Source organism: Heptranchias perlo, chromosome 15 (assembly GCF_035084215.1).
Source record: "Heptranchias perlo isolate sHepPer1 chromosome 15, sHepPer1.hap1, whole genome shotgun sequence".
In the NCBI taxonomy this organism is placed as follows: domain Eukaryota; kingdom Metazoa; phylum Chordata; class Chondrichthyes; order Hexanchiformes; family Hexanchidae; genus Heptranchias; species Heptranchias perlo.
This window is the reverse complement of record NC_090339.1, coordinates 37512132-37539690: the sequence shown is the minus strand read 5'-3', so window position 1 is coordinate 37539690 and position 27559 is coordinate 37512132. Positions and strand designations below refer to the sequence as shown.

Below are 27559 nucleotides of genomic sequence, written 5' to 3'. Positions count from 1 at the left end.
ATAACAGTGTTTATATATTATTATTAAGAAGCTATGCAGCATCTCCAGTTTGAAAGTTAGCTGTCGATTGGGGCAATATTAAATCCGGCTTTAAGAGCCCTGTGTGAGGACCCCTTTCGGATTTTGTGATTGGCTGAGTGGGGCTCAGAGCGTTTGTGATTGGTAGGAGGTTTAGTGGTGTCTATAGCGTGCCTGAGGGGCGGGACAGGGAGGTAGAGCAGGTTAGTTCGCTAGTGAGTAAGTAGCGAGCAGAGAGGTAGCAACTCAAGGTACCGAGAGCTAAGAAGCGGAGTTGCAGCGAGTCAGTGAACAGGGGAAATCAAACAAACATCGAGGTCGCACATGGACAACCTGCAGCCAACATTGATCTGAGCCTTTGGAGGACACCCCTCCCAGAGAGACATCTCCACAGGGGTATAGGAGCAGCAGTGAGAGCAGAGTCGAGCTGACGGCAGCCACAGGAGTTGAGAGAGGGAGAAGTGTACAGCCCTCATAGGAATCCAGCGGGAGCGAAAGATACACCCCGGAAAGAAAAAAAAGGATACAATCCTGAGAGAAGGATACATTCCTGTGGATAAGGATACGTTCCTGCTATAATCCAGAGAGAAGGATACAACTCTGGAGATACAAAAAAGGATACAATCCAGACACACAGCATCGAGAGAACGATCCAGTCATTCCTGAGAGATCCGCTAATTTCTCAGAGATCACCTTCTGACTTGTCTTACCTCAGCCTGGAGAATGGCTAACTGGGACTCGCTATGGAAATATTACTGGGGAGTTATATTCACACTGTGCAGGAGCGCTCTACCCTTAGCCAAGAGTTTGGACTCTGTCGCCTGGTATTCCCAGAACCCAAAGTAAGTTTTATTAAATATTTTTAAATTGAATTCCCTTAGATAGGTAGATAGAACACCGCCTGAATGCGGTTGCTGATCTCCTTCTCTTGCAATTTGAAGCAGTTTCTGGTTTTTTTGTGCATGAAGGCGGCTCCCAGGTGCCGAGCGCCAGGCTGTTGATACTTCAGGAACGTGCTGCAATTCTCTTAACTTCAGATCAGGGGCAGGAAAAATACAAACCGCATCATTTAAGTGCAAGCGTCCTTTTATCACTTTACTTTGGGGAGGGTAAACCCGACTCTTCTTGATCTTTGAGACCGCTCCGCACCGCGGCATTCAAAGATTGCCCCTCTCCTGATCCTTGTGAAGCTGCAGTTTAATTTGAAACCCAAGTGAATGTGGATCTCGCTCTTTGTTCTGCGGGGGCGGGGAGAGGCTGCCGGTTGGGAGCTTGGAGTTATTTCTCTCCCTTTCGGAGAACCTCACCTTCCACTCAGCTCGTGTCTCTCTCAAAGGCGCTGGGACGTGAAGGGACAATGCAAAATAATTGGGGGGTGTGGGAAGAGAAGAAAAGATGGAGAACATCATTATTATTCTTTTATTTGTTATTTGTGCGCACAAAGCATTTTTCATATCATTGCAATTCTGTATATAAAACTGCAGACGGAACCTTTCTCCCTGCGATGCTGTTCCATTTAAGGTTGCCAATGTGAGGTGCGTTCAGCATATTGAGCAGAAAGCCACGAGCCGAGCTAAACCGGAGCTCAGATCGCTCATCAGTGGCGAGGTGCTCCCCCACTCCGGCTCAAACCGATTCCGAGTTTAGCTTTGTATTTTATCGTAATTGTATTTTATCACTTTAATTCAGGTGTACATTTTGAGTTAGTTCCATCCAACCAACCCTATTTTTTTTTTTTTGCAAACCGTTGCACATCCTTGCGTGATTGTTCCTCCCTCCCACCCCGAAACCGAGTTTTAAGGAAGTTCGGTTTCGGAGACAGGCTCGTGAGGAAACTTTTCAAAAACTTATGAAAACTTACCATTCCCCGGGCGGCTACATCATCAGAAAAAAAAATAAGCCCTCGTGGAATATGAAGTAATTAATAATTGATGGTATCAGGAAAGTCTCAGGGAAACTCAATAAATAACGAGGGAAAGAGGGGAAAAAAAACAAATGATATCGGCAAATATCTGAATTTGTGTCAAAATAATTTAGGTTTAAAAAAAATGAAATTTGTTGCAGATTTTGAAACTGATTTGAAATTGACCAGGATTCGTTCGTTCTAATCAGTTGCACCCAAGAAACGCAACAATGATTTCCCCATAGACTAGTCGGCTTCATTTTTGACTAGTCGGCTTTATTTTTTCCGTCGCATGACAGATTTCTCACTTGGGATGAAATGTTGCGCTTTCCTCGCAGTCTCACTGGATACTCTGTATGTAGCCGTACTTTGGGTATTAATTTGCTAATTACCGTTGCTCATCAACCCGCAGACTCACTGAAGAGGGATGCATAAAAAGGTGCTGGTGGGAGGGGAAGGTGTCGATATTTTACACGGATATTGTAACTCGGTGAAAGACTAAAAGTAATGGGTCACTCAAGCTGTCGAACTTCTGAAAACACCAAGCATTCCGAATGTAGCCTTGTAATTCAAGAGTACAGTACATGCATTCAACACAGTATAATTCAAGACATTACAATGCAATGTACAGTGCAATGTATTTCTTTGTATAGTGCATATTTACTTGAGTACGATGTTGTAAAAATCAGCACTGAAGGTTTGACATGGTCAGCATGTGTTTGTGTCGGTTGGTGTAGACTATAGTTTGTAACACTTTATCTTGTTATGCCCAAATACAGGTAATTTCAAAATGAGAGACGGGAAGTAGAGCAAGTGATTTTGCATGGCGTGACATCCCATTTAAAAACTTGAGTTTCTGTACTTGCCATGTGTAGTGCAGTTTGCTGCCTGAGTGCTGCAATTTTTAATTTTAAAAAGTCCCAGGGACAGTGAAAATGGCAGTTTTTAAGTGGATTTGAGCAATAATAAATCACCTGCACTGATTAAACGAATATGAAATAATGTTTGGGGGGGATGAGGGGATTAAGCGGCCTGCACTCTAATTTCAGTAAAGCAGCTATTGCATGAAGGAACATTGCAGGAATGAAACTGACATAGAAGTAGGACTAGGTAGAGGTGGGGGACAACTGAATGGAACAATTACTGATTAACCCTGAGTCTGAGAAACAAGGATTCAGACCATTTTTTTCAGAGGGGTAGAAGGCAAGAGATCCATGGTAAACACAGCCAGATCCCTGATAAGATACTCCTGACGGTTTATAATTCATCAGAAAGCTTGTGCAAGATGTATCGTCCAGCACAAGTGGATGGAGTTATCTGTTAATAAAACACTTCAAACAGTCATTGGAACCCAATCCATCTTGCTCTCCCTCCCTCCTGCTCAGTCTCTTGCTCACTTCTTCATGCACTGCATTCATACTGTCTATTTACATACAGCATTTGAAATATCATACTCTTCCTTTTAATTAATTTCTTTCAACTCTTGCTATTTGCGCAAATGTTTGCTGGCAATGGCTTGAGAGTGGGTGAGACCTTCTTTCCCACCCCCTTTGTGTTTACCTCCCCTCATGACTTGGTGTCAGAATATATGGTTGATCTCTCCAGCAGGTGGCGTGATACAGCTACCCAAAGTTTGGACAATGTTGGGTCTCCCCCTCAGCGAACTAGGGGGGAATCTGAACAGTTGAGTTGAGCTTGAGAAGTAAGATCTCATCATATGGTGGTCTATCCAGGTTCCCCACTGAGTGCTGATGGAACTTATTCAACTGAACCAAATAGGAGTGACAGGCAGCACATGTACTAAAGGTGTTTTTACCTTTTTTTGGTTCTGCTCTGGGTTGCATGACCTCATTGTGTCACTCCCATTTATATTGCTTGCAGGTCGATAATCTTGTGAACCTGCTGTATTATGATGCACAGTATGGAGGCATGATTTTTTTTTAGAGGAGTTGATCTGCTGATGAACAAGAGGCATTTTAATCTGATAGATTTGTAGACCCATATTTATGAGAGCCAATCTTCCCCCCCCCCCCCCCCCTCCCCCAAACCCTTTAGTCCTCTGACTTTGGCCTTTTACACGTTCCCCCTGTTGGATCTCTGCAGCCAGTGGTGGGAGATCTACGTCTACTTTTGGTTGCATTCCTTTAATATAATAAACCCTTTAACTTGTGACCTTGCTGTTGTGAATTCACCATTTTTTTTTTTACTTCAACATTAAGTAGGTTGCTTTGCCTCAGTTTTCATCTGATTTTTAAATATACTTATTTATAGATACCCACCCCATTCACTCAATTCAGTGAAATCCAAAACTCCTTAATTTACAACTTCAGCAGATACTGCACCCTAACAGAGCTGGGACCACATTCCCGAGATACAACACAAACTCGCAGTTACATGGTATCTTTAATGCAAAACAAAATCTCAAGGCGTGTGACAAATGGAAACAGATCCTGAGCCATAGAAGGAGAGATTAGAAGAGGCAACTTCTTGTCAAAAAGATGGGTTTTGAGAAGGCTTTTAAAGGAGAAGAGAGAAGTGCAGGGGTTTAGGAGGAGAGTGGAGCCAAAGTAGCTGATGACTCTGCTACCAATGGTGAGGGAAGGGAGGGGGAGCATGTAAAAGGCCAAAGTCACTGCAACCCTTACTTATACTTTTGTCACAAAGGGGCCTCGCTGCGATAGAGGAAGGCATTCTTGCACAGGTGCATATAGACAGTTTTAATAATGGATAGGATGTGGACATTGAAGCTCAATGCAGGGTTGAACAGGATACCAAAGTTTTTCAGTCTGATTGAGTGGCCCGAGAGAGCAGTGGAATCCATGGCAAGGGATGGATCTTATAGCAGGGGCTGAAAACGATGACTTCTGTCTTCCTGATGTTAAGATGGAGGAAGCTTTGGCTCAATCATGATTTGATATTGGACAGGCAGTCTGAAAGCATGGAGGTGGTTGTAGGGTCAATAAAAGTTTTGGAGAGGTAGAGCTGGGTGTCATCAGCATACATGAGGAAGCTGGTCCCATGCCTGCAGATGATAATGGTGAGGACCAGCATTTAGATGAGAAAGAGGCGAGGCCAAGGACAAATCCTTGGGGACACTGGATTGATAGTGCAGGGACAGGAAGAGAAACCATTGCTGGGAGCGTGCAGATAGATAGCAAGGGCAGACTCAAGGAGTTAGACAACAAATGAGAGATGATGGAGGAGAATGGTATGGGCCACTGTATCAAATGCTACACAGAGATTGAGTAGGACGAGGAGGGATAATGCAGCATGGTCACAGTCACAGAATGTCTCTAACTGAGCTGTACCATAACAAACCTGGAGTCATGTTCAGGAAATGCTGGACCATAACAGAGTTGGAGTCACAATCAGCAATTCCTATGCTGTTTCAGAGCTGAGGTCCTGTTGAGCAGTTACTGTATAATAATAGATCCACCCAGGCCAGATTCAGGGAGGTGATGTACTTTAACAATGCTTCATTTAGGAGACACTGTGTTGAAAGTGTGAAATTTGGGTTGGCACCTGGAGGAAAATGCAGTGCAGTTTCTGGGCAATCAGCAAATCAGCTGGCTTGGATGTCTTTTGTACACTCTTGTTGCTTTTTTCTGCGGTGTTGTTTAATGCCAGGATGTCCTATAAAATGGGACAGTTGAGAGATGTAAAAAAAAACTGTCGCCAGACTAGGCATAAGTAGAATATAAGGGCCCAAAGTTATGACCTGAGCTGCAAACAAAAAAAGACACTTAAGAAAAGTTCACACATTATTATCTTAAAGGAGCTTTACACCACAATTAATCAAATGTGTAACTGGCCTCATGAATTCCTTAAAAATATCACTTTATTTTCTGAAGGAAAAATTTATTATTGTTGAGATCCTGTCTTGTTAAATGTCATTTTAAATTTAAAACACTTGAGTTCAGCCAAAATTGAAGTGCAAGACTCCTTTTAATCTGCAGATTGTTGATATTTAATTAGATATGAGGTGTTCAGGACCCAGATTACATTTCAGCCAAAGGGTTTTTAAATGCAGAATCACTTTTGGTGCCAGGGTCAGTCAGATTCTCTGATTGAAGGTGCAAGATCATAGAAACAGTATAGCTCTTTAAAAGAAACTGCTTTATATTTTTGAACATCAAACAAAGGGGTGCCTCTCCTCCCTTATTGATTTAAATGTAGAGTAATCAGTGAGAACACTCATGTTTTAGTTGTATTGTGTAATATACAGCAAGCTTGCCATCTCTTCTGCTGTCATTACTCTTCTGAACTTTCATCTTTTGTTCGCCTAAAGTCCAACGGCATTGTCTCCCTTCTCACGGATAATGTTCATAGATCCCAAACAAAAATATTCATATGAATGCCCTGATGGGTCAGCAATTTTATACAGTGAGTATCTGGGCCAAATGGACCAGGAAGGTCCTGGGTTCCATCCCCTGTCTGTGCTAAATTAGCTGATCCCGTGGTGGTGGTAGAGTTGCAATAATTGGCCTCAGCCCCACTGGGCCAGGGAGGCGAAGCAGCTCTTGATCACTATTCAAGAACTCCTGGAATGTTTGCGTCTGTTTTTGCGTGTGGCAGGAATGGACTTGACTTTGATACCTCTCCTGGTTGGATATCCTGATAACACATTGTCTAGGCCGCTTGCATGATATAACAGATGATGGCTGGCGCCTTTGGAAGTGCATTGCAGTTAGGGGCCAATAATCCCTTCAGGAGAGGAGGGAGAAAATTGGAGGAAAAAGGAGCTCAAGGAGTAAAATAAGTAACAAGTATGTTTTTTTAACATTGGTTGTTATTTTTTGAGTTTTATTTTTGACAAGGGTGCTGAAAGGTCCTCTTTAAACCAGCGCAGGGCAGTCTAATGACTAGAAATACAATTTTAGTCGCAATCCATAACTTCAAGTGGCGTTTAAAGGCTGTAATCTGAAATTGAGCAAACAGACATTTGGGATTGAGCAGATCAAATAACTAATATTTCAATGTGTACAGCAGCCTGTCATGCAGAATTTTTTCCATCTTATTTACATACAATGAATTATTTTTGAATTATAATGACTGTTATGTAGGCAAATGCCCAGCCATGCTATACCAGCAAACAATAATGAGATGAATGAATTAATCTCTGTTTCGGGCTGTTGGATGAGGGAGGAATGTTAGCCAGAACACCTGGAAAAGCCCTTTTTTCTTTAGCTGTTTTATATTGGCTTTATTTTAAATCCGATTCCAGGAGACCAGTGTCTGTGAGCTACACCACTACACCCAACTCCATTACCCTAGCCACAGAATCATGTGTCCAGTTTTTCATGGATCTACGAGTCTGCTGCCAGAATAAGGCAGCTGGATTTAGTTGTGTAAGTGTCAGAAAGCAGCTCGTAGATCTGAACTGAAACGAGCCCAATATAAAAGCAGCATTTGAATAGTGCCGTAGGATTTTTAAAGTCCACCTGAACTATCAGACAGGGCCTTGATTTAATTTACTATCAAATGATGATTGTGCTTTGTTCAAATTGAAAGATTGGATGGCAAAATAGTAAAGATGATCCAAATCTGAACCCTCGTGGGAGATTAGCCTGATCTAATTTCTCAGAAGATCAAAGTAACATACACAAAAAAAAAAACCAAGAAAAACTTGGTTATTTAGAGAACGTTCCATTTAATTAAAGGTACATCCTGACAAAGTTTGTAAATCCCACATTAGTCTCCTCCTTACATCCCCCACCCCCTTCCACATGCATAGATTTATGCAGGAGGTTGTTATATTGTACATGGGATGTGAGGTTATGACTAAATGTGGGATTTTTGCAGGTCATTCCAGTATGTCGTTTATTTTCACTCTAGTGATGCTGTTCTGCCACTTCAAATCCCAAGAGCTTCAGCATTACGGAGATCCTGTCTAACTGTACACTCTGCGCTTGGGAAGAGGGGACAAAAGATAGGAGTGTACCAGTTTTATTTATGGCACAGTGAGGCATTTCAATGTGAATTTGTGTCTGGGGATTTGGCCAAGTGCATCAGTGCTTCAATGCACCATCTGAGGTGTCCAGACCAGGAAGGTATCAGGTTCGATGCCCAATCTGTACTGAGTTAGCTGATCTGAGGCAGGGTGCAGTGGCACTAAGATTGCTACATCTGTCGTCGACACCCTGGGTTAGGAAAGGGAAAGATCAGTCAGACTTTCTGCTGCTGATTGTGATCCAATGACCCTTGCTGGGGTCTAAGTGTATACTTAGATGTTGGGTCAGAGCAGAATGGGCTTGGTTGTGCTGCTCCCATGTTTGAATAGCTGACCAACACACTCTGCCTAGGCTCATAGATGAAGTATATCCATTTGGTTGAGTTTCTTGAGGATGCTTGGTGTTTATGTAACTGTACTGTAGCAAGAGTCGACAGCTTCAGGAGAGGACTAGAGAATTTCCTTTTTTAAAAAAAATTCCCAACTGAACATCTCAAGAATTGTTCTGTAATGCTAATTAAATATAAAAATATCTATTCTAAATAAGTTAGATTTATTGCACACTTACTGCAGTTAAAACCCATAAAAATAAATGCTTGCCATCCGAAAGAATCAGTAGTTTGTACTTAATCATGAATGTAAGAAAAACACACCACACCCTGTGGTATCCTGCAGGTTTCTGTTATTCTGATCTCCGATACACTAAGTATGTTTGCCAAGGAATGCTTTGCTTGAATCAGGGTTCCTAATACAGAACAGATAAAAAGCACATTTAGCAAATCTTTGTCCCACAGCCTTATTTAACTGTTCACTCAGCAGCTCCGCCTGAACAAACATCAGAGCAAAAAAAAAACCCAACAAATTTTGCATAAAAGTGATTAGAGTTGCAAAGTATGCTTTGGTCTCCAGGTGAAGCTTGGCTGGGGATGAGCTGTATTTTATGGTGCCGAATATTAATTGTTGGATAATTAGAGCAGATTGCTTTTGCTTGCCTCATGAGCTTGTATTTAAATATTGTGCTTGGACAGGGGCTCTTTACAGTGGAAGTGAAAGGCCAGTGTTTGGAATTCTATACTGAGTTTGGAGTTCTGTTTGGATTGTGGGACGTGGTTATGTGTAGCTGACCACAAAGAGACTGTGATAAGTTCTCTATTATTACATTAAAAGAAAATTGCGCTGTAAAAAAAATGAGTGCCATTTATCCCAGCTTCGATTCTTGCCCTGCTGCTTAGCTTGTTCGTTTCACTGGAGTGGCTACAATTGGCCTCATTGCTTCTGGGCTACGGAAGTGAAAAGCCAGTAAACTTATTTCGAGCTTGTTTTAGGGTTCTTTGTAATCCAAGATTGAATGAAAAAGGAATAACTTTTATTAAGATTCAAAACCACATGATATCATTTATCCTCTGATTGCAAACTATATCTTCAGGCTAGAGCAATCTGCATCATACTGGTTGCCTAACAGTTATGTTGTTAGATGCTAATTGTCAAGGGAATGTCCCTAAAGTACATGCTTGAACTGATATGAAACTTACTGAAGTAGCTTTTTCTGAACAATGAGCAAAATAGAGGATTGAACGTATCATTAATCTCAATTTAATAATCGTTAATTGAAAATGACCTGACAATTTTATTTTGTATGAACCATTTATTTATTTTATTGGTGGTGCCCTCCTATGAAGGAGATCTTATAGTTTTGGTGATTTTGGGCTTCATTGGTGTGCACAGAACAGAACATTCACCGGATTAAGGGAATATCTATAAATGCTCAGGCTGTATCATTACAAAATTAGCCAGGGTTCCTGACCCAGTTCCAGCAAACGCTGATGAAAAGTGTATATGTATGGATGTTGGGTGTGGACTTGGCTGTGATGCAGCCCTTACTGGAATAGTCTGTTGACACTCCTGTCTGGCTCACACACGAACTAGATCCCAGTAAGAATCGGGAGAGCGGGGGGAAATTGGGGGCAAAATAAATGAGGGGGAAGCAATGCCATTTATAACAGATTTTGCTCCTTTCATCATGGATACTGGGTAATATGACACCAAGTTATAGTCCAGCAATTTTATTTTAAATTCACAAGCTTTCGGAGGCTACCCCCTTCCTCAGGTGAACGATGTGGAAGGGGTAGCCTTCACCTGAGGAAGGGGGTAGCCTCCGAAAGCTTGTGAATTTAAAATAAAATTGCTGGACTATAACTTGGTGTTGTAAAATTGTTTACAATTGTCAACCCCAGTCCATCACCGGCATCTCCACATCATGGGTAATATGACAGTGATGCAGCAATGGGTTCAAGAAACTGGCATGGTTTACCATCATGACCTGCAACCTAAGATGTTCATGAAACACCTTGCTTTCTGTCCAATATACGAGTATTCCCATAGGTGTCTTTAGCATATTGATAGCAAAGATGTTATAGGGAGAATTGCACTTAAACTGGAATGTGCTATAATGTCTTGTGATGCTTTTCAATCACCACCTCAAATTGCTCCCATTGTCACCAGTGACAGGCCTCTAAGCAGCAGTATTTCACACGAGAAGCACAATCACTTATGAAGAGTTGAGGTGCGACTACAGGTCCACTCTGATACCTGGAACGGGAGAAGAACCCCTATTTAAAAAAAATCTGGAGAGGACATGTTGACCTTATTTAGAACACCCCCCCCCCACCCCTGCTAAATTTGGTGCTTGCGTTTATGCTACAGCCCAGCATTACACAGTTCAAATGCTGTCTCCAGACAGCCCAAGTATACTTTAACTAAATCCTAGTGATGACAGTGCTACACACATAGTCAGTGTTTGTGGGACTTGTTTTATTTTGCTTTTGGTCAATTGATTTCTTTAGGCTACAAACTGCAGTCTAAGGATATGTTTTTTGAATTGCAGCAGTTTTGGGTTTTATGTCACTGTGTTCTACAGGGGTACAGCAGACCTGAATCTGTCATACAGTGCTGGAATGCAGTTGAGGGGTCTGTGGGACATCATGGACCACAGGGTCAATTGGTGATTGTTATCTGAACCCCTCCTCTCCTCCCACCCCTCTGCTCCCTCCCAAGTCTGTCTGACCACTTAAATTTACTGACGTGCATCTGGTATTTTTTGGTGCATTTTTTGCATGTAAATTATAGCTTTTCTGTTTATTTTCACTTGTCACAGGCTGGTTCCTTTGATGTCATTAGGTTATGTTGCTTTGAAGATAAAAACAGTGATATGTGATGCAAGATCTGAGTTATAGACTAGGTTTTTCTCTGTCGTAAATGACAATTGACTTCCCACCTCTGACTCGTGATTTCTAGCAATTTTTTCTTCCTCCATAACTTTTTGTTAAATAGAATCGTTATGCCACAGAAGGAGGCCATTCAGCCCATCAAGCCTGCGCCAGCTCTCTAAGGACAATCCAGCTCGTCCCACTCCCCCACTCTTTCCCCATAGCCCTGCAAATGTTTCTCCTTCAGTACCTATCTAATTCCTTTCTGAAAGTCACACTTGACCTAGCTTCCACCACCCTTTCAGGCAGCGCACTCCAGATCCTAACCATTCGCTGCGTAAATTTTGAAATTGTGCCCTGTACACCCAAGTCCAAGACATTAACATATATCAAGAAAAGCAGTGGTCCCAGTACCGACCCCTGGGGAACACCACTGCATACCTTCCTCCAGTCTGAAAAACAGCCGTTCACCACTACCTATTACTTGGCCAATTTCGTATCCATGTTGCTACTGCCCCTTTTGTTCTGTGGGCTTCAATTTTATTGACAAGCCTATTATGTGGCACTTTATCAAACACCTTTTGGAAGTCCATATACACAACATCAACCGTATTGCCCTCATCAACCTTCTCTGTTACCTCATCAAAAAACTCAATCAAGTTAGTTAAACACGATTTGCCTTTAACTAATCCATGCTGGCTTTCCTTTATTAATCCACACTTGTCCAAGTGACTATTAATTTTGTCCAGGATTATTGTTTCTAAAAGCTTCTCCAGCACCGAGGTTAAACTGACTGGCCTGCAGTTGCTGGGTTTACCTTTACATCCTTTTTTGAACAAGGATGTATCATTTGCAATTCTCCAGTCCTCTGTCACCACCTCTGTGTCTAAGGAGGATTGGAAGATTGTGGCCAGTACTTCTGCAATTTCCACCCTTCCTTCCCTCAGCAACCTAGGATGCACCCCATCTGGACTTGGTGATGTATCTATTTTAAGTAGCCTTTCTAGTACCTCCTTTATCAATTTTTACCCCATACAATATCTCAACTACCTCCTCTTTTACTGTGGCTTTGGCCGTACCTTCTTCCTTGATGCAAAGTATTCATTAATACCTCTGCTATGCCCTCTGCCTCCATGCGTATATCCCCTTTTTGGTCCCTAATCGGCCCCACCCCTCCTCTTACTAACCGTTTACTATTTATATGCCTGTAGAAGACTTTTGGATTCCCTTTTATGTTAGCTGCCAGTCTATTCTCATACTCTCTCTTTACCCCTCTTATTTCCTTTTTTATTTCCCCTCTGAACTTTCTACACTCAGCCTGGTTCTCACTTGTACTATTAACCTGGCATCTGTCATACACCCTCTTTTTCTGCTTCATCTTACTCTCTATATTTATCATTATCCAGGGACGTCTGGCTTTGGTTGTCCTACCTTTCCCCCTCGTGGGAATGTATCTAGACTGTACCCCAACCATCCGTTCTTTAAAGACCACCCATCGTTCAATTACAGTTTTGCCTGCTAATCTTTGAATTCAATTTACTTGGACCAGATCTGTTCTCAACCCACTGAAATTGGCTCTCCTCTAATTTAGTATTTTTATTCTAAATTGCTCTGTGTCCTTTTCCATAGCTAATCTAAATCCTATGATCACTGTTCCCTAAATGTTCCCCCACTTACACTTGCTCCATTTGACCAACCTCATTCCCCAGTACCAGGTCCAGCAATGCCTCCTTCCTCATTGGGCCGGAAACATACTGATCAAGAAAGTTTTCCTGAACACACGTCAGAAATTCTTCCCCTTCTTTGCCTTTTACACTATTACTGTCCCAGTCTATATTAGGATAGTTGAAGTCCCCCATTATCACTATGCTATGGTTCTTGCACCTCTCTGTAATTTCCAAGCAAAATCACTGAGATTTTTTTAATCAGAATTTTTAAATCAAGATGATGTATTTTCCTAAAGCATTTGTCAGAAATGATGGAAATCTTTTTCTGCCCCTTGCTAATTGTCTCCCCTCTTCTCTTGGAGGTGTTGACTTTTACTCGGGTTTGGCTGGGTTCCATGGGCACTATTATCTGTTGTCTAGGTGGCCATTTTTCATGTGTGAGGCTGAAGAGTGCCGTTTCACTACAGGGGAGGTGGGTACCACAGATGAGACCATTCCTGTTCTGACTTGACATCCAGGATGAGTCATTGGATGGTGGTTAGCAGCAGGAGCCTTGATTGATTTTAGCTTTGTTCTCTCTAGCCCAGGAGGACTGAGGCCAATTGTAACTATGGAGCCATCTCTATTTAAACTGGGAATGTGTTTGGAGTGCAGCTTTTTCTGATCATAGCTATTCAGGCCATCTAGTGGCTATATTAATGTGAGGAATATAATTGCTATCTCACCAGTCACCATTCTGATATAGAAGTCTTCCCAAAAATGGCAGGAACAGTCCACCACCTGCTGTCTATTGGAACCAATACACGAAAATTAGATGTGAGATAATCCCATAGAAACAATTATTTTTGTTTTAATCTCCTCTGATTTATTATTGTATGGGATTGCTGTTTATTCAGGATAAGGGTTACTCACAAACAGAGATGTCCAGCATGGAAAGGGTTACTCACTCTCAGTAGATGGAGTTGCTGCTTCTGCAGGGAATAGGTTGCTCACTGTGTAACTGAGTGGAATTGTGCAGTAGGGAAATGGTAACTCACTAACTGTATAGAATTGATGCTTCAGTGAGGAGAGGGTTACTCACTGTGCACCTGGACAGAGTTGCCATTTATTAAATATGGTAAGGATTATTCACTCTAGCTGGGTGGAGTGGATCAGCAGAGTAAGGGTTACTTGCTGCAATTGTAGTGAATTGCTGTTTATTCAGCAGCATATTGGTTACCCACTATTTAGCTGGATGGAGTTGCTGTTTATTCAGCAGGGTAAGGATTAAGGAGCTAATCACAGTGTTCATTGTGTAATCATATTTTTCTAGTAGTTTGTGTGGCATTCTGTGGACATTCTTGAGTAATCCTTCTCATGAGCTAGTATTCAGGGGCCCTTTTTGATAATTCATTAAGATGGTGGGCAAACAGGTCAGTGACAGGCCTGTTCTTTCTTGCCATGTGTTTTTTTTTCTAATATCGGACTCATATCCAGCATGGTTGGATTACTGAAATTGAAAGCTGAGAGTGTCACTTACCTCACTGTCTCCTGACAACCAAGGCGATCAGCTGTGTAAAGGAAACTGTTGGAAATATTTTGAAATCCAGTTATACTTTTTTTTTGTTTTAGCTTTCTTTTCCTTCAGTTTTCTCCCCAGCTCTGCTAAAGGTACTAACTTTTTCTTGGGATATGGTTCCACAGATGCTGACTGCCTTGTAGCAACTCACCCAATGGTCATTCATCTGTGAGCCCAGGCTGTTGAGTTGAGCCTCATCCTCTTCCTTCTTGACTTCTAAACCTGTGCACTTTCCAACAGGAGTCATTGGATTGTGATCAGGGTGTTTTTTCCCCTTTCCTCCTTTTATATCATGGGGCACTGACACCAAATGTGCTGCCTAAACTACTGCCCTGGCTGACATCAGCTAATTCAGCCCAAACCAGGAACTGAATCTGGAAGCTCCCTGATTTGTATGGTTAACCACAGTGCATCTGCCTGCTGATCTGTCCAGCGAGTCAGGTGGTTCTTTACTTTTATACATATTTTAAAAATTTACTAGTTATTGATCGGTCCAATATGTTAATGAAAAAATGTGCAGTCTGTGAACATTTTACAGCCAGCTGCTTGGCAGAACTTGATGCTGGGAGGCCCTCCTGCAGGACATGTTTACCCTGAGCTTCATTGCTTTATTGGCTATGTGGTTTCATATGAAAGCAGTTTTTCAAAGTGACTGTAAGTGTTGTTATTTGATGCTTTGGGGCAAATTTTCCACCAATTTTCCTTTTGAAGCAGCTTTTTATTTCAGTCCTCTTTATTACTGGTTCTCTTCTACTGGCTCACCAAAAGAGGAAAAAAAAACTTTTTTATCCAAGTAGAATAGCTTTGAACTCCCGTTTATATAAAATATGGAAGTGGCTGTAAAATATATATTTATCGCATAGTGTCTTTTACTCAGTTGTATGCTCGTCAAGGTTAGGGATCTTAATGCACCCAGTATCAGTATCAGGTTGTGTCCAGCGCAAGTTAGATGCAGAGGAAAGATGTGTCTACAATATCTCATCAAGCACTCCCAGGTGTTTGACTAGTGAATTGCTGTACACTGTAATTATGATCTACTTATATCAGTTGATAATTCTCAAAAGCATCATCTAAGTTTTTAAATAAATCTGTTTTTGATCAGTACAATGTACAACGTGGCAGTGGAGTTGACCAGCAGAACAGAGTTTCAGTCAGGTTTGCTTGCACCAGTGGTGACAAGTGCTTGTGTTAGCAGGATCACTAGCTGAACCACTTTATCATTATGGCAAATTGCTCCATTCCAGAGAATGGGGCGGGGGGACAGTTATCTTGATTTCTTCTCAGTTGATGAGAGAATGGTCCTTGTAATGGTTTATGGCATGGAATCTTGCCATGTCAATGGAGATATTTTAGAAGAGGAAAAAACAGGCACCACCCTTTCACCTCTGGGGCATAGGTTCAAATTCAACCCAGTGGGCCTGGGTTTAGAATATTAAAGTGCCCTGAATTTGCCACTAATTTGGTAATCTGATTGAGGGAGGCTTGGTACAACTAGTATGTTGAGTGGAAAATGTCACACTGCTGCAGTATGGGGTCCTCTGATTGGGCCTGAGACATATTGCTGGGACAAAGCAGAAAAGCTCTACTCTCCAACTAACCTATGCTGTCAATAGGGTCTGAACTGGACAGTTTATCATTCTCTAGTTCTACCATCCCTCGCTTTGATGAGTAAATACTTCACACACAAAAAGGTCCAAAACAGGAGGAGGGGGCAAGTGTGAAATAACTGAATTCGTTCAAACATAAAACAAAGTTCAGTTTGACTGAGGTACGAGACAAGATAAAGGAACCTTGGATTCTAGTTATAGTTGGACTCTGATAAGATTAACAGTAACTAACTGGGGAGAAATTAGGTAACTAAGTACATAGAATCATAGAATGATACAGTACAGAAGGAGGACATTCGGCCCAGCGTGCCCATGCCGGCTCTTTGAAAGAACTATCCAATTAGTCCCACTCCCCTGGTGTTTCCCCATAGCTCTGTAAATTTTTCCCCTACAGATGAACCTTACATGTGACTGTGTGCTACAGCCACTGATAAGCTGAAACCAGAGCTGATGTGGGCAGCTTATCTCTGAATTGTTGCTTTTATCTATAAATTAATGACTTAAAAAAATACTTGTTAAACATTTGACAGTCAAATAAAATGTTTTGAACTTTGAAATCCTGCCTTCTGGAGCCTCCCCCATATAGTGGGTCAGTAGATAAATATACAGTATGTGTGGTACTTTGACATACAGAGCAGGAAGGTTCCCGGTTCAGTCCCTGCTCTGAGGCTGATAGCAGCACCCTTTGGGCCATTTCACCTGAGATCAGCTAATTCAGCACAAACTGGAGATGAAATCTTGGATCTTCTATAAGCTTCAATACTTGTGTCCTTAGAAAAGTTGCAGGTAATCGGGCATCTCTCCTAAGATCAATGCTCTCTGCAAACAAAGCAAATAGGACCAGAATGGGTTTGAGTGAAAGGATCCAATGGTTGCCATTATGGAAAATTGATTGCAACCTTGGAAAAAAGTAAAGACTTGCTGGTTGGGAAAAGTGGAAAGAAATGGTTAAACGTTATCCCAGCCACATCTCTTTCCTCACAAAAAGTCCAGTTCTGACAAAAGGTCTTCGACCTGAAAAGTTAACTGTTTCTTTCTCCATAGATGCTGCCTGACTTGCTGAGCTTCTCCAGCATTTTCTGTTTTTATATCATCCCATAGATGACCGTTTGTACCTGACAGTCTTCATTCTCCTGTTCTCTGGGATGTGCCTTATTCAGTCTCAGTTAATATTTGACCCTTTGAATATTGAATATCTGTTGTTGTAAATTTCTAAATTACTTTGAACTAGATCTCGTTCTAGTTCTAGTACAACATTCTACTATAAAGTGATAAGCTGTAGTAATTGGCAGCTTTATAATGGTGCAGAAAAGCAACTGCAGTCTATGTTCATTGATACTTTTAAGGCTCAATTGCCATAAACAATTGAATTTGAAAACAAAAAAGAAAGGACCCAATTGTGATTGTGCTTTCATGAAGCGACTAAAGGTGTTTTCACACTATATAACTGTAGCCAATGGAGGGAGGCCTGATCAATTGCATTGCCACAGAGCTATTGTGTCATGCTAGCAAAGACCTCAAAAAGATGCGGCATCAACTAGTTTCAATCTGGGTGTTACATTGGAGTTATATGGATTATTGTGTGTACGAGTTTCCTGGGCACTGATGAATTGTATATGATTTTTCCCCATTTGATTCCTGTCTTCATTTCTCATTGAAAACCTACCTGGGATATATATGTCCACAATTGATTTTGAGAATTAAGAAGCCTCAGGGCAGTGAGTGGAAAGAACTGGCAAGAATTTCTGCACAGCCCTGCCGATTCATCATATTCAAAAGACTCCACGCATGCATAAGCTTCAGGGGAGGAGGGGCGAAAACTGTTTTTTGCCCGGTGGGGGGAGGAGCAGGGGCAGAAAGAAAGTCCCAGGTCTTTACCTATGAAACAATAGTGCCAAATGTGAAAGATTAGTATAACGTGCATTGAGAGTTAAACTGCCTGCTATTTACACGGGCTCGTTCCCAACAGGACCCCTGGTAGTTCTAATGTCTTCTCTGAAAATGACTATTCTTTAATTGTGGCGAAAAGATAAAAAGGCCTCCATGTGGTTTGGAGCCAAATCCCTTGTAATTATTGCTGATCCAGAGACCACAATGTTGAATAGATGAGGAGGGTGGATTATGAGTTGAATTGTAGGAGTATAAAAATGCAGATTCCCTCAGAATACCACAGGGATTAATTTAGTTTGTGTATGACTGGTGCCCCTGCTGGAATTTCAGGTCCTGTTGGAGAGTGAAAGGAATTGTTCTTGTTTTCTGTGTTAATTTGAGTCTGGATGCACAGGCCCCTTGTAGCATGAAGGAGTTAATGTGATTTGTGTGATGGATGCCGGAGAGAGTGTTTCTTTTTTTTAAAAAAAAGTAAAAATTGTCTCTGAAAGGATTGGACGGGGGTCGAGGGGGAAGCAGCTGCAGGGGTTGTGTGGCGGGTTTTCTAGAATATGTTAGCATAAGAGATGGAAGTGACGGGCTTCTTCAACCCTATTAGGGATGACATTAACAAGCAAGATAATTACATTTACTGTCATCTCCTGTGGAAGTGACAGCATAGAGTATGCAGCATCAACAGACCAATTTCAAATTATTAATAATTATTATTATTCATGACTCCATCAGTCAGGGCTTTTTAATTCTGTTTCTTGTGAGATTGGTTTTCATGCAACTAAATATAATTTTGTATTCTTCAAATTCAAGTTGGGAAAATGTACACCAAAACTTTCATCTGTTTATCTCCATTCTTCCTCCTCTTCCCTTCCATCTGTTTCTCCCTTTGTCTAATGGTACAAGTTGGTATCTCCATATTTTTGCATTTTTTCATCCTGTTTTAGAAATAGTCTTAAACTCCTGGGTAACTTTTTCCCTTTCCCAGTTATCATCATGTGGACCCATTCTCAATCCTACTCTTCTGTGCGAGTTACTATTTAGAAAGAATTTCACATTTTGTTTCTACTCCACTCTGATACCACAGAGTTGATATTAATTACCCTGTTCATAATTCATTGTGATATTTGGGGACAGCATCATATAAGGTGGGGGGTGGGTGGGTAGTGTTATACTCTGAATGATGGGATGCACACATCTTAGCTCCTTGTTTGGTGTTTTGCTCCCTGTTTCCAGATAGACTGCTGGACTCCACTACTCTCCATTTTGTTCTGCCTATAGGCTGGTTGATCTCAAAGTCAACCTGTTCGGATTAGTAATGCAGCTCTTATATTGCCGACCTGTCCTGACCTCTCAATATTAACATTGATATTGTCTGTGGCAAAAAACATTAAAGCCATGAACATGATATCTGAACAAAGGAAATTAAGGGTTACGTTAATACACTTGTTTGATTCACATAGGAGTTAAGAGTTTCTGGAGATCTTAGATGGCATGGGGGCAGGGTTTCCAATTCTGGTTGGACGTATTCCTGGAGGTTTCATAACATGACCTCCCATCTATACTTTTATAACTAATATAAAACAAAAGTGTTCAAAGAAAATGAAAAGAAACCACACAATTTTTTTTTAATGCCCCTCAGAATTTTCTCCCAAGTTGCTTGCAGCAGAGTCCAGCAGATTAATGTTTAATTCCTGGAGACTTCAGGACAATCCTGGAGGGTTGGCGACCCTACATGGGGGGCTATATGTGATTGCGACAGCCAAGCATCAGGCTTGTTGAGTTAAGTGGTCCTTTCTTATTTCAGGTGTTCATATGCTTTTGTGATTCTCTATGTAGTTGTTCCAGTGTTGTTGCTGGTGCTCTGATTCTGGCCTGTAATGTAAACAAGATGAATTCAGAGCACCTATTCATATTACTCAACCACGTTTGGTGGAGGCCATTCCACAGCGTATGTGGAACGTAAGGTTCTGGAGAAGATGGGGGTTGAATGGATCTGTTGTGCTGCGGGGCACTGGCTGACTGCCAGAGCAGCTTACTCTCTCATGGTGTCATCTTGCAATGTAATGTGGTTATCTCCTGTCTGGATGATTGAGTAGAGGTTACATAGATTCAATAAAGTTTGAACCATTTGCGTTTTTGTTATTGAGCTTGGGTGACCTGCACGGCAACAGGGTGACAGCACAGTGCAAACAATAAAGAATGAGCCATAAATGAGTGCAAAGAGATCCAAAGGGTGAGGTGAGGATTGAATGGACTTGGTGAGGTAGGTTGGGGGTGGGGGAGTGTTGAGGTTCTTTCTGCTGAATCAATAGAAGAGAAGCCGGGACAAGATTGGGAACATAGAACACGCCAACCCAGAAAAGTAGCAAAAACTGTGCAGTCGCATTGAAAGCTCAGCGGAGCATAGGTTTGTCATAGATTGATAGCTATATCTGCAGCTCAAGTTATCACTTATACAGTGGTTGATTGTAGCAAAAATTGCAAGTTGTCCTTAATTTCTTGCCTAGAAATTGCTATTGTGGATATGCAGTGGTAATCCTGTGGCTGAATCTAGTTGTTAAACTGTTTTTTAAAAGCACTCTTCTCCATCTCTTTCTTTTTGCCCCCTGTTTATGGAGACGCTCTTTTCTCCCTCTTCCTATTTCATGATGGCACTCTTCAACCTCTCTCCTCTGAGTCAGAGGGTTATGGGTTCAAGCCCCACTCCAGAGACTTGAGCACAAAATCTAGGTCGACACTTCAGTGCAGTACTGAGGGAGTGGTGCACTTTCAGATTAGATGTTAAACCGAGGCCCTGTGACCTCTCGGGTGGACGTAAAAGATCCCATGGCACTATTCGAAGAAGAGCAAGGGAGTTCTCCCAATGTCCTTGCCAATATTTATTCCTTAACCAATATCACTTTAAAAGCAGATTATCTGGCCAGGTCTCATTGCTGTTTGTGGGACCTTGCTGTGTGCAGATTGATTGCCACATTTATCTACATTACAACAGTGACCACACTTCAAAAGTACTTCATTGGCTATAAAGTGCTTTGGAACATCCTGAGGTAATGAAAGGTGCTGTATAAATGGAAGTTCTTTTCCTACCTGATTCTGTTACTGCTCCAGGGGATAGGACTCTGCTGCAAGCTGTGGTTGGGAATTCCTAATCTCACAAACAGCTGTGAGAATTCCTACGAACTGCATACAGTAGAGTTCCTTTACTTGGAGCAGCAGCGTCAAGACTAGAGGCAGGAGCAGCAGTGAGGGGTGGAATTGATTTCTGTGCACAAGGATGGGCAAGCGGACGCCGACTCCAAAATGCTCAGTGAAACGCAGCCGGTTGGCATATATAGAAATTTCAGGAACTGGAAAGAGGCCGTTAGGCTGAATAAGTCTGTTCTGTTCGATAGCTCCCACCTTCTCACCATTTCTTTCAATCTCGTATTTTTCTTTCTAGAATCTATTTGTATTGTCTCATTCGTAGAAGCATAGAATGATACAGGAGATCATTCGGCCCATCGTGCCTGTGCCGGCTCTTTGAAAGAGCTATACAATTAGTCCCATTAACCTGCTCTTTCCCCATAGCCATGCAAATTTTTCCCCTTCCAGTACTTATCCAATTCCCTTTTGAAAGTTATTATTGAATCTGCTTCCACCACCCTTTCAGGCAGTGTATTCCAGATCAGAACAAGTCGCTGTGTAAACAAATTTTTCCTCATGTCTCCTCTGTTTCTTTTGCCAATTACCTTAAACCTGTGTCCTCTGGTTACCAACCCTTCTGCCAATGGAAATAGTTTCTCCTTATTTACTCTGTCAAATAGAGTAATGATTTTGAACACCTCTGTTAAATCTCCCCTTAACCTTCTCTGCTCTAAGGAGAACAAACCCAGCTTCTCTAGTCTCTCCACGTAACTGAAGTCTCGCATCCCTGGCATCATTCTAGTAAATCTCTTCTGCACCCTCTCTAAGGCCTTGACATCTTTCCTAAAGTGTGGTGCCCAGAACTGGCCACAACACTGCAGCTAGGGCCTAACCAGTGTTTTATAAAGGTTTAACATAACTTCCTTGCTTTTGTACTCTATCCCTCTATTTATAAAGCCAAGGATCCCGTATGCCGTTTTAACAGCCTTCTCAACTTGTCTTTGGTGGTAGGACTTGTGTACATACACCCCCAGGTATCTCTGTTCCTGCACCCCCTTTAAAATTGTACAATTTAGTTGATATTGCCTCTTCTCATTCTTCCTAATAAAATGAATCACCTCACATTTCTCTGCATCAAATTTCATCTGTGATGTGTCTGCCCATTTCACCAGTCTGTGTCCTCCTGAAGTCTGTTACTGTCATAGAATGATACAGTACAGAAGAAGGTCATTTGACCCATTGTGCCTGTGCCAGCTCTTTGAAAGAGCGATCCAATTAGTTTCACTCTGCTGCTCTTTCCTCATAGCCCAGTAAATTTTTTCCCCCTTCAAGTATTTATATCCTCCTCACTGTTTACTACATTTCCGATTATCGTGTCATCTGCAAACTTTGAAATTATAGCCCCTATACCCAAGTCCAGGTTATTAATATATATCCAAAAGGAGCAGTGGTCCCACCATTGACCCCTGGGGAACACAACTGTATACTTCCCTCCAGTCTGAAAAACAACCTTTCACCACTACTCTCTGCTTTCTGTCCCTTAGCCAGTTTTGTACCCATGCAACCACTGCCCCTTTAATCCCACGGGCTTTAATTTTGCTAACCAGTCTATTATTTAATACTTTACTACATTAAACGCCTTTTGAAAGTCCATATACGCAACACCAACTGCACTACCCTCATCAACCTTCTCCATTACTTCATCAAAGAACTCAGTCAAGTTATTCAAACTTGATTTGCCTTTAACAAATCCGTGCTGGCTTTCATTTATTAACCCATGTTTTTCCAAGTGCCATTTAATTTTGTCCCAGATTAATGTCTCTAAAAGTTTTCCCACCACCGACGTTAGGCTGACTGGCCTATAGTTGCCAGGTTTATCCCTCTCCCCTTTTTTGAACAAGGGTATAACATTTGAAATCGTCCAGTCCTCTGGCACTACTCCCATATCTGAGGAGATTGGAAGTTTGTGGCCAGAGCCTCTTCAGTTTCCATCTTCCCTCAGCAACCTAGGATATATCCCATCTGGACCAGGTGACTTTTCTACTTTGAGTGCTGTCAACCTTTTAAATACCACCTCTTTATTTTTATCCTATCCAATTTCGCTACTACCTTTTCCTTTACTATGACATTGGCAGCATCCTCTTCTTTAGTGAAGACAGTTGCAAAGTACTCATTTGGTACCTCAGCCATACCGTCTGCCTCCACAAGAAGATCTCCTTTTTGGTTCCTAATCGGCCTCAACCTTCCTTTTATATTTTAATAAAAGACTTTTGGGTTCCCTTTTTATGTTACTCGCTAATCTAATCTGATACACTCTTTTTGCCCCTCTCACTCCTTTTTCACCTCTCCTCTGTACTTTTTGTATTCAGCTTGATTCTCTACTAAATTATGAACCTGACCTTTATCATAACCCTCCTTTTTCTGTTTCATTTTAATCTCCATAACTTTTAGTCATGCAGGGAACTCTTCCTTTCCCCCTTGTGGGATGGTGTCCAGTCTGTACCCAAACTATCTCCTCTTTTGAAGGCCTCCCATTGCTTATTTTCTGTTTAACTGCCAATCTTTGATTCCAATCCACTTGGGCCAGATCCTCTTTCAACTCTCTGAAATTAGCCCCCCTCCAGTTGAGTATTTTCACATTTGATTTTTCCTTGTCTTTTTCCATAACTACTTTAAACCTAATGATATTCAATGACCTTTCTTAGGAGGGCTGGAAGTAAATGTAACTTGAGAAGTAACCATTTTAAGTTGTGATATAGACTGGCACCCAGTGTAGTGAATGCAGGCTTGGTTGGTACGGTGTGCTGTGTGTCTTTTCTATAAGAGAGCACCGAAACTGTACATAGTACTCTAACTGTGGCCTAAATGTTGCCTTGTACAAATTTATTATTACCTCTTTATTATTACCCACTAACTTGCTCTGCCTGCAGGGTGACCACCTCCTGAACCCTTCAGCCTCCCATATGTACTAGAGTGACACCAGCTGCTCCTCAAGCTCAGAAATCTGGAGCTTGAGCACAAGCAGTTGGGCCACTTGCTGCACATGGGGCCATCCCAGACACACACAGCATCCAGGACCATCTATATCATGCTGATATTGCAAATCACAGACTCCATACTAAACTAAATGATTTTCTCCTGATAGTTTAATAAAATCAAACACCACAATATACTTGTTTAAGTTCTCAAATGTAATTATAGACCAACTACACCATGAGGCTGAAGTCCCGCTAAGGCTAAACGCCACATTCTTCCAGCTTTTCACATTCTACTGGTCTCTTGCTACTCAGCAACACCCAATGCATTGCCTGCAGACTTGGTTGGTATAAATTGCCCCCATCTACTGCAATGAATACAGATTTGGTTAAAGATAGTAATTGGATATATTCCAGATTCATCAAGGATGAGAGAGATATGTTGGGTCATTTTAACCTAACCCGCCCTGCGGGGAACTGACTGGATCAGGTCAGCCACCTGTTTTACACCCACCCAATTTTACTCTCCAATGAAGTCAGTGGAGAGTAAAATCGGGCCCGGGTGTGAAACGGCGCCTGACCTAATCCAGTCAGCTTTTCACTGGGCGGGTTTGGTTAATATTACACTCATGGTTTGAGCACCTAGACAAATATGGTCTGAGGGGAGTCCTTTTTAAGAGCCTGAATGATAGGCTGCATCAAACCTCCCCATTGGTATTCCTTTCATGCTCTTGTATTCAATGGGTGACTTATAATTGTGTGTTGAGTGCTATTTTCAGTCAGGGGCTGTAATGCCCAGCAGATTTACTGTGTCGAGAACATTGCCCCAGAATTTATTATCAAATGGGAAATGGATGGTTCTTTTGATAGCTTGGTGAGTATATGCACTCTGTGTGTGGTACTGAGCTATGTTAAATCTCACCATCAAGGAATGAACAATGACCATTTGAGCAAGATACCAGAGGGCTGCAACAAAAGTAGAACCAAACTGTAGTAAGAGTCAAAATGAGAAATGTGTGTGCGTGAAAGTGTGTGACAAATCTCTATTTTAAAATAAAAGAAACTGGGTGGTGTAGTGTGCTTGGACACTTTCACTCTGGGACCCAGGTCTGAATTCAGCCTTCACTAATGGAATGAAGGTATCTTCTCCCACTATCCAACTATGGCAGATTTAGGAGCAGGCTGAGGCCCTGGGGCATAAGGGGAGAAAAGCAAATGGAATTGTGCCCTCAGTTTTTCAGCAGAAGAGAAAAGATTTTTGAACTGCAATGGTTTAGTGATTGGTGCAGAACAGACTGAGATCTGCAGTGATTTCATTTGGTGTAAATAAAGTTTTGATCGCGATTACAGCAACAGTTGCAGTTCAATAAAGGTGGTCATCAGTCAAAAGATGGGATTCTGTCAGTTTGTTATCGAGTCCATTGGAGCATCTTTTCATCAACAAAGCTGTGATTAGAAGTTGACTAGTGTTGGTAGGAAGATTGTGATCACCCTGGGAGAGATCAGATACGGATATTGAGTGCAGTCATAAACATTCAGAGCATTGGTTCCTCTCTCCTGTGCAGACGAGAGCAATACAGGGAGAGATCTGAGGTTTCTTTAGTGTAGTCTATAGAATTATCATTCTTCCATCCCCCCACCCCATCCTTCTAGTCCTCAAATGCCCACACATAGAGATAAAATCCACCTTTTACATTTCTTGGAGATTTGAGGCAGGCTGCCAACACCACTTTGATGTTTCTTTGCTTTTTATGTGAACTACACCCAGCATACCATTAATAAACTCCTGTACATGCAGGGAACATGATGGGTTCATGGGGCTGGGCTGGGGCGAAGGCCCAAAAATGACCTAAAGAGAGAGAGAAAAGAGTTCCCACAGCTGTAGCATTGAACAGTCAGACATGGCTGGCAATTGTAGGCTTTAAAATCTGGCAGCAACTCTGTGGTTTTGACTATGGAATAATTTGTCTTTGTCTGCGAAGCTATGGGGATGGTTGGGGGGGCGGGGGGGGATGTCGTTGGACTGGGGAGCGGCCAATGAAGCAGTTGGTGAATTCCTGTAGCTGAAAGGGATTTCACAGGTTTGTGCTGTTAGCTGATTTTGACTAGCACAGCAGTTGGCATGCTATAATTCACCCTGAGTTGGGATTGTCAAGAAAACTTAGAAAATTCTCAGGTATGAGTCACTGAGCTGAGATGTAGTTGCCAAATGTGTTGCTTGTCTCCCTTTGATCTGCTAAACATTTTAAGCCAAATCTTTATTAGAGAGGCTCTGTTCATTGTGTTTTGTTTTGAAGGAGAATTGCACCCAGGTAGAACAATCGTTCCTTTATCTCCTCTGAAAACATTTGCTTTACATATTGTACCAGGTGAGGATAGAACAGTAGGGAGTGTTCGCTTCAACTTTGACTGAAGCAGGAAACCATTATTACTCCCCACACCCCCAAATTTCTTCCTCCTCCCATCCTGAAGGTGCTGACTCTTGTTGGGTTTTCCTTAATGTTGCAGGTACCCTCTAAAATCTGGCCTAACTGCCCATTCTTCACGTGAGAGTCTGGATTGAGGGGTACGGGAAGATATTTGACCCTAGGCGGCACTATTACCAAGCCTGATTGAATCCTCACCCGACATTTACTCGCGCTAATTTTCCAGTAGGAAGTACAAGATCGCAATCAGGTTCTGGAATCCTGGCTGATTTTTTTTTTCCCCCTCATATACTCCCTGTCTAGATTAGCAACTAAGTGGTGAGGCATTGGAAAGTGGCCAGTGTCTATGGAACTGTATCCCAGGACGAATTGGCACCTTCAAGAAAGGAAGGGAAAAAGGGAAGAAAATTAGTTGAGAAGAAATTCGTGGTCATGTTGTAGCCCTTGATGACGCTCCATGTAATGTTTCTCACTTTCCAGATTAATTTTATATCTGCCTCATTCTTAATGCTGCAGCCTCTGTTCAAACTTGTTCTTATTCCACATTTGACCACTTTCTGCCTGCAATGCAACTTTCTGTTAGTGACATTTCTGTAGTAAGGAACCAGACCTCACAGAATTGCTTGGACAAAGTCATGCACCTGATATACATAAATGTATTGAAGAAAAAAGAAAGAATTGCATTTATACAGTGTCTTTGTAGCGATCTTAGGGCGACCCAAAGCACTTTACAGCCAATGAAGTACTTTTGAAGTGTAGTCACTGTTGTAATGTAGGGAATTATGCCAAGGCTCGGTCTCCAGAAATGTTTGTTTAAAAAGTATTACCAAAAGAGCCACTGCATTTGCATCTTGCAACTTGTCAGCTCATGCCGTGAGTCTGGGATGTGATCAAAGCGTGGAGTTTTGCCGAGCTCTGGATTTTGGTGTGTTCTTTGAGAAACTCACGATATCAGACTGAGTGGTAATTGTATTGTTCCATCATTACATTTTCTTCTTCTTTAATTGAAAAACTCAGGTCAAGAATCAAGGCCCATAATTCAGGACACCACCTAGATTGTAAACAATAGCAGAGAAGACTCCACAAATCAAGCAGTAGTGGTTAGTCAACTCCAATTTTGGGCTTTGAAAGCCTTAAGGTTGTAAGAGGAAGAGACGACTGAGCGAGTTGAAGAGTTCCACAGATCTGAGGTCTTGGGGAAATAATGAGTTCCAGTAAAAGATGGTACAATGAGTTTTGATT

The 27559-nt window shown here is 41.8% G+C and overlaps 1 protein-coding gene across 1 annotated transcript in view; it reads left to right on the top strand.

Annotated features, from left to right (window-relative positions):
• Positions 1-204: 204 nt before the first annotated feature.
• efnb1 (ephrin-B1) overlaps positions 205-27559 on the top strand; it is a 169410-nt gene continuing 142055 nt past the window's right edge. The window contains exon 1 of the mRNA XM_067997070.1: positions 205-860. Coding sequence (XP_067853171.1) covers positions 742-860 — 119 coding nt within the window. The 5' untranslated portion in view covers positions 205-741. The remainder of the gene's footprint in view (positions 861-27559) is intronic.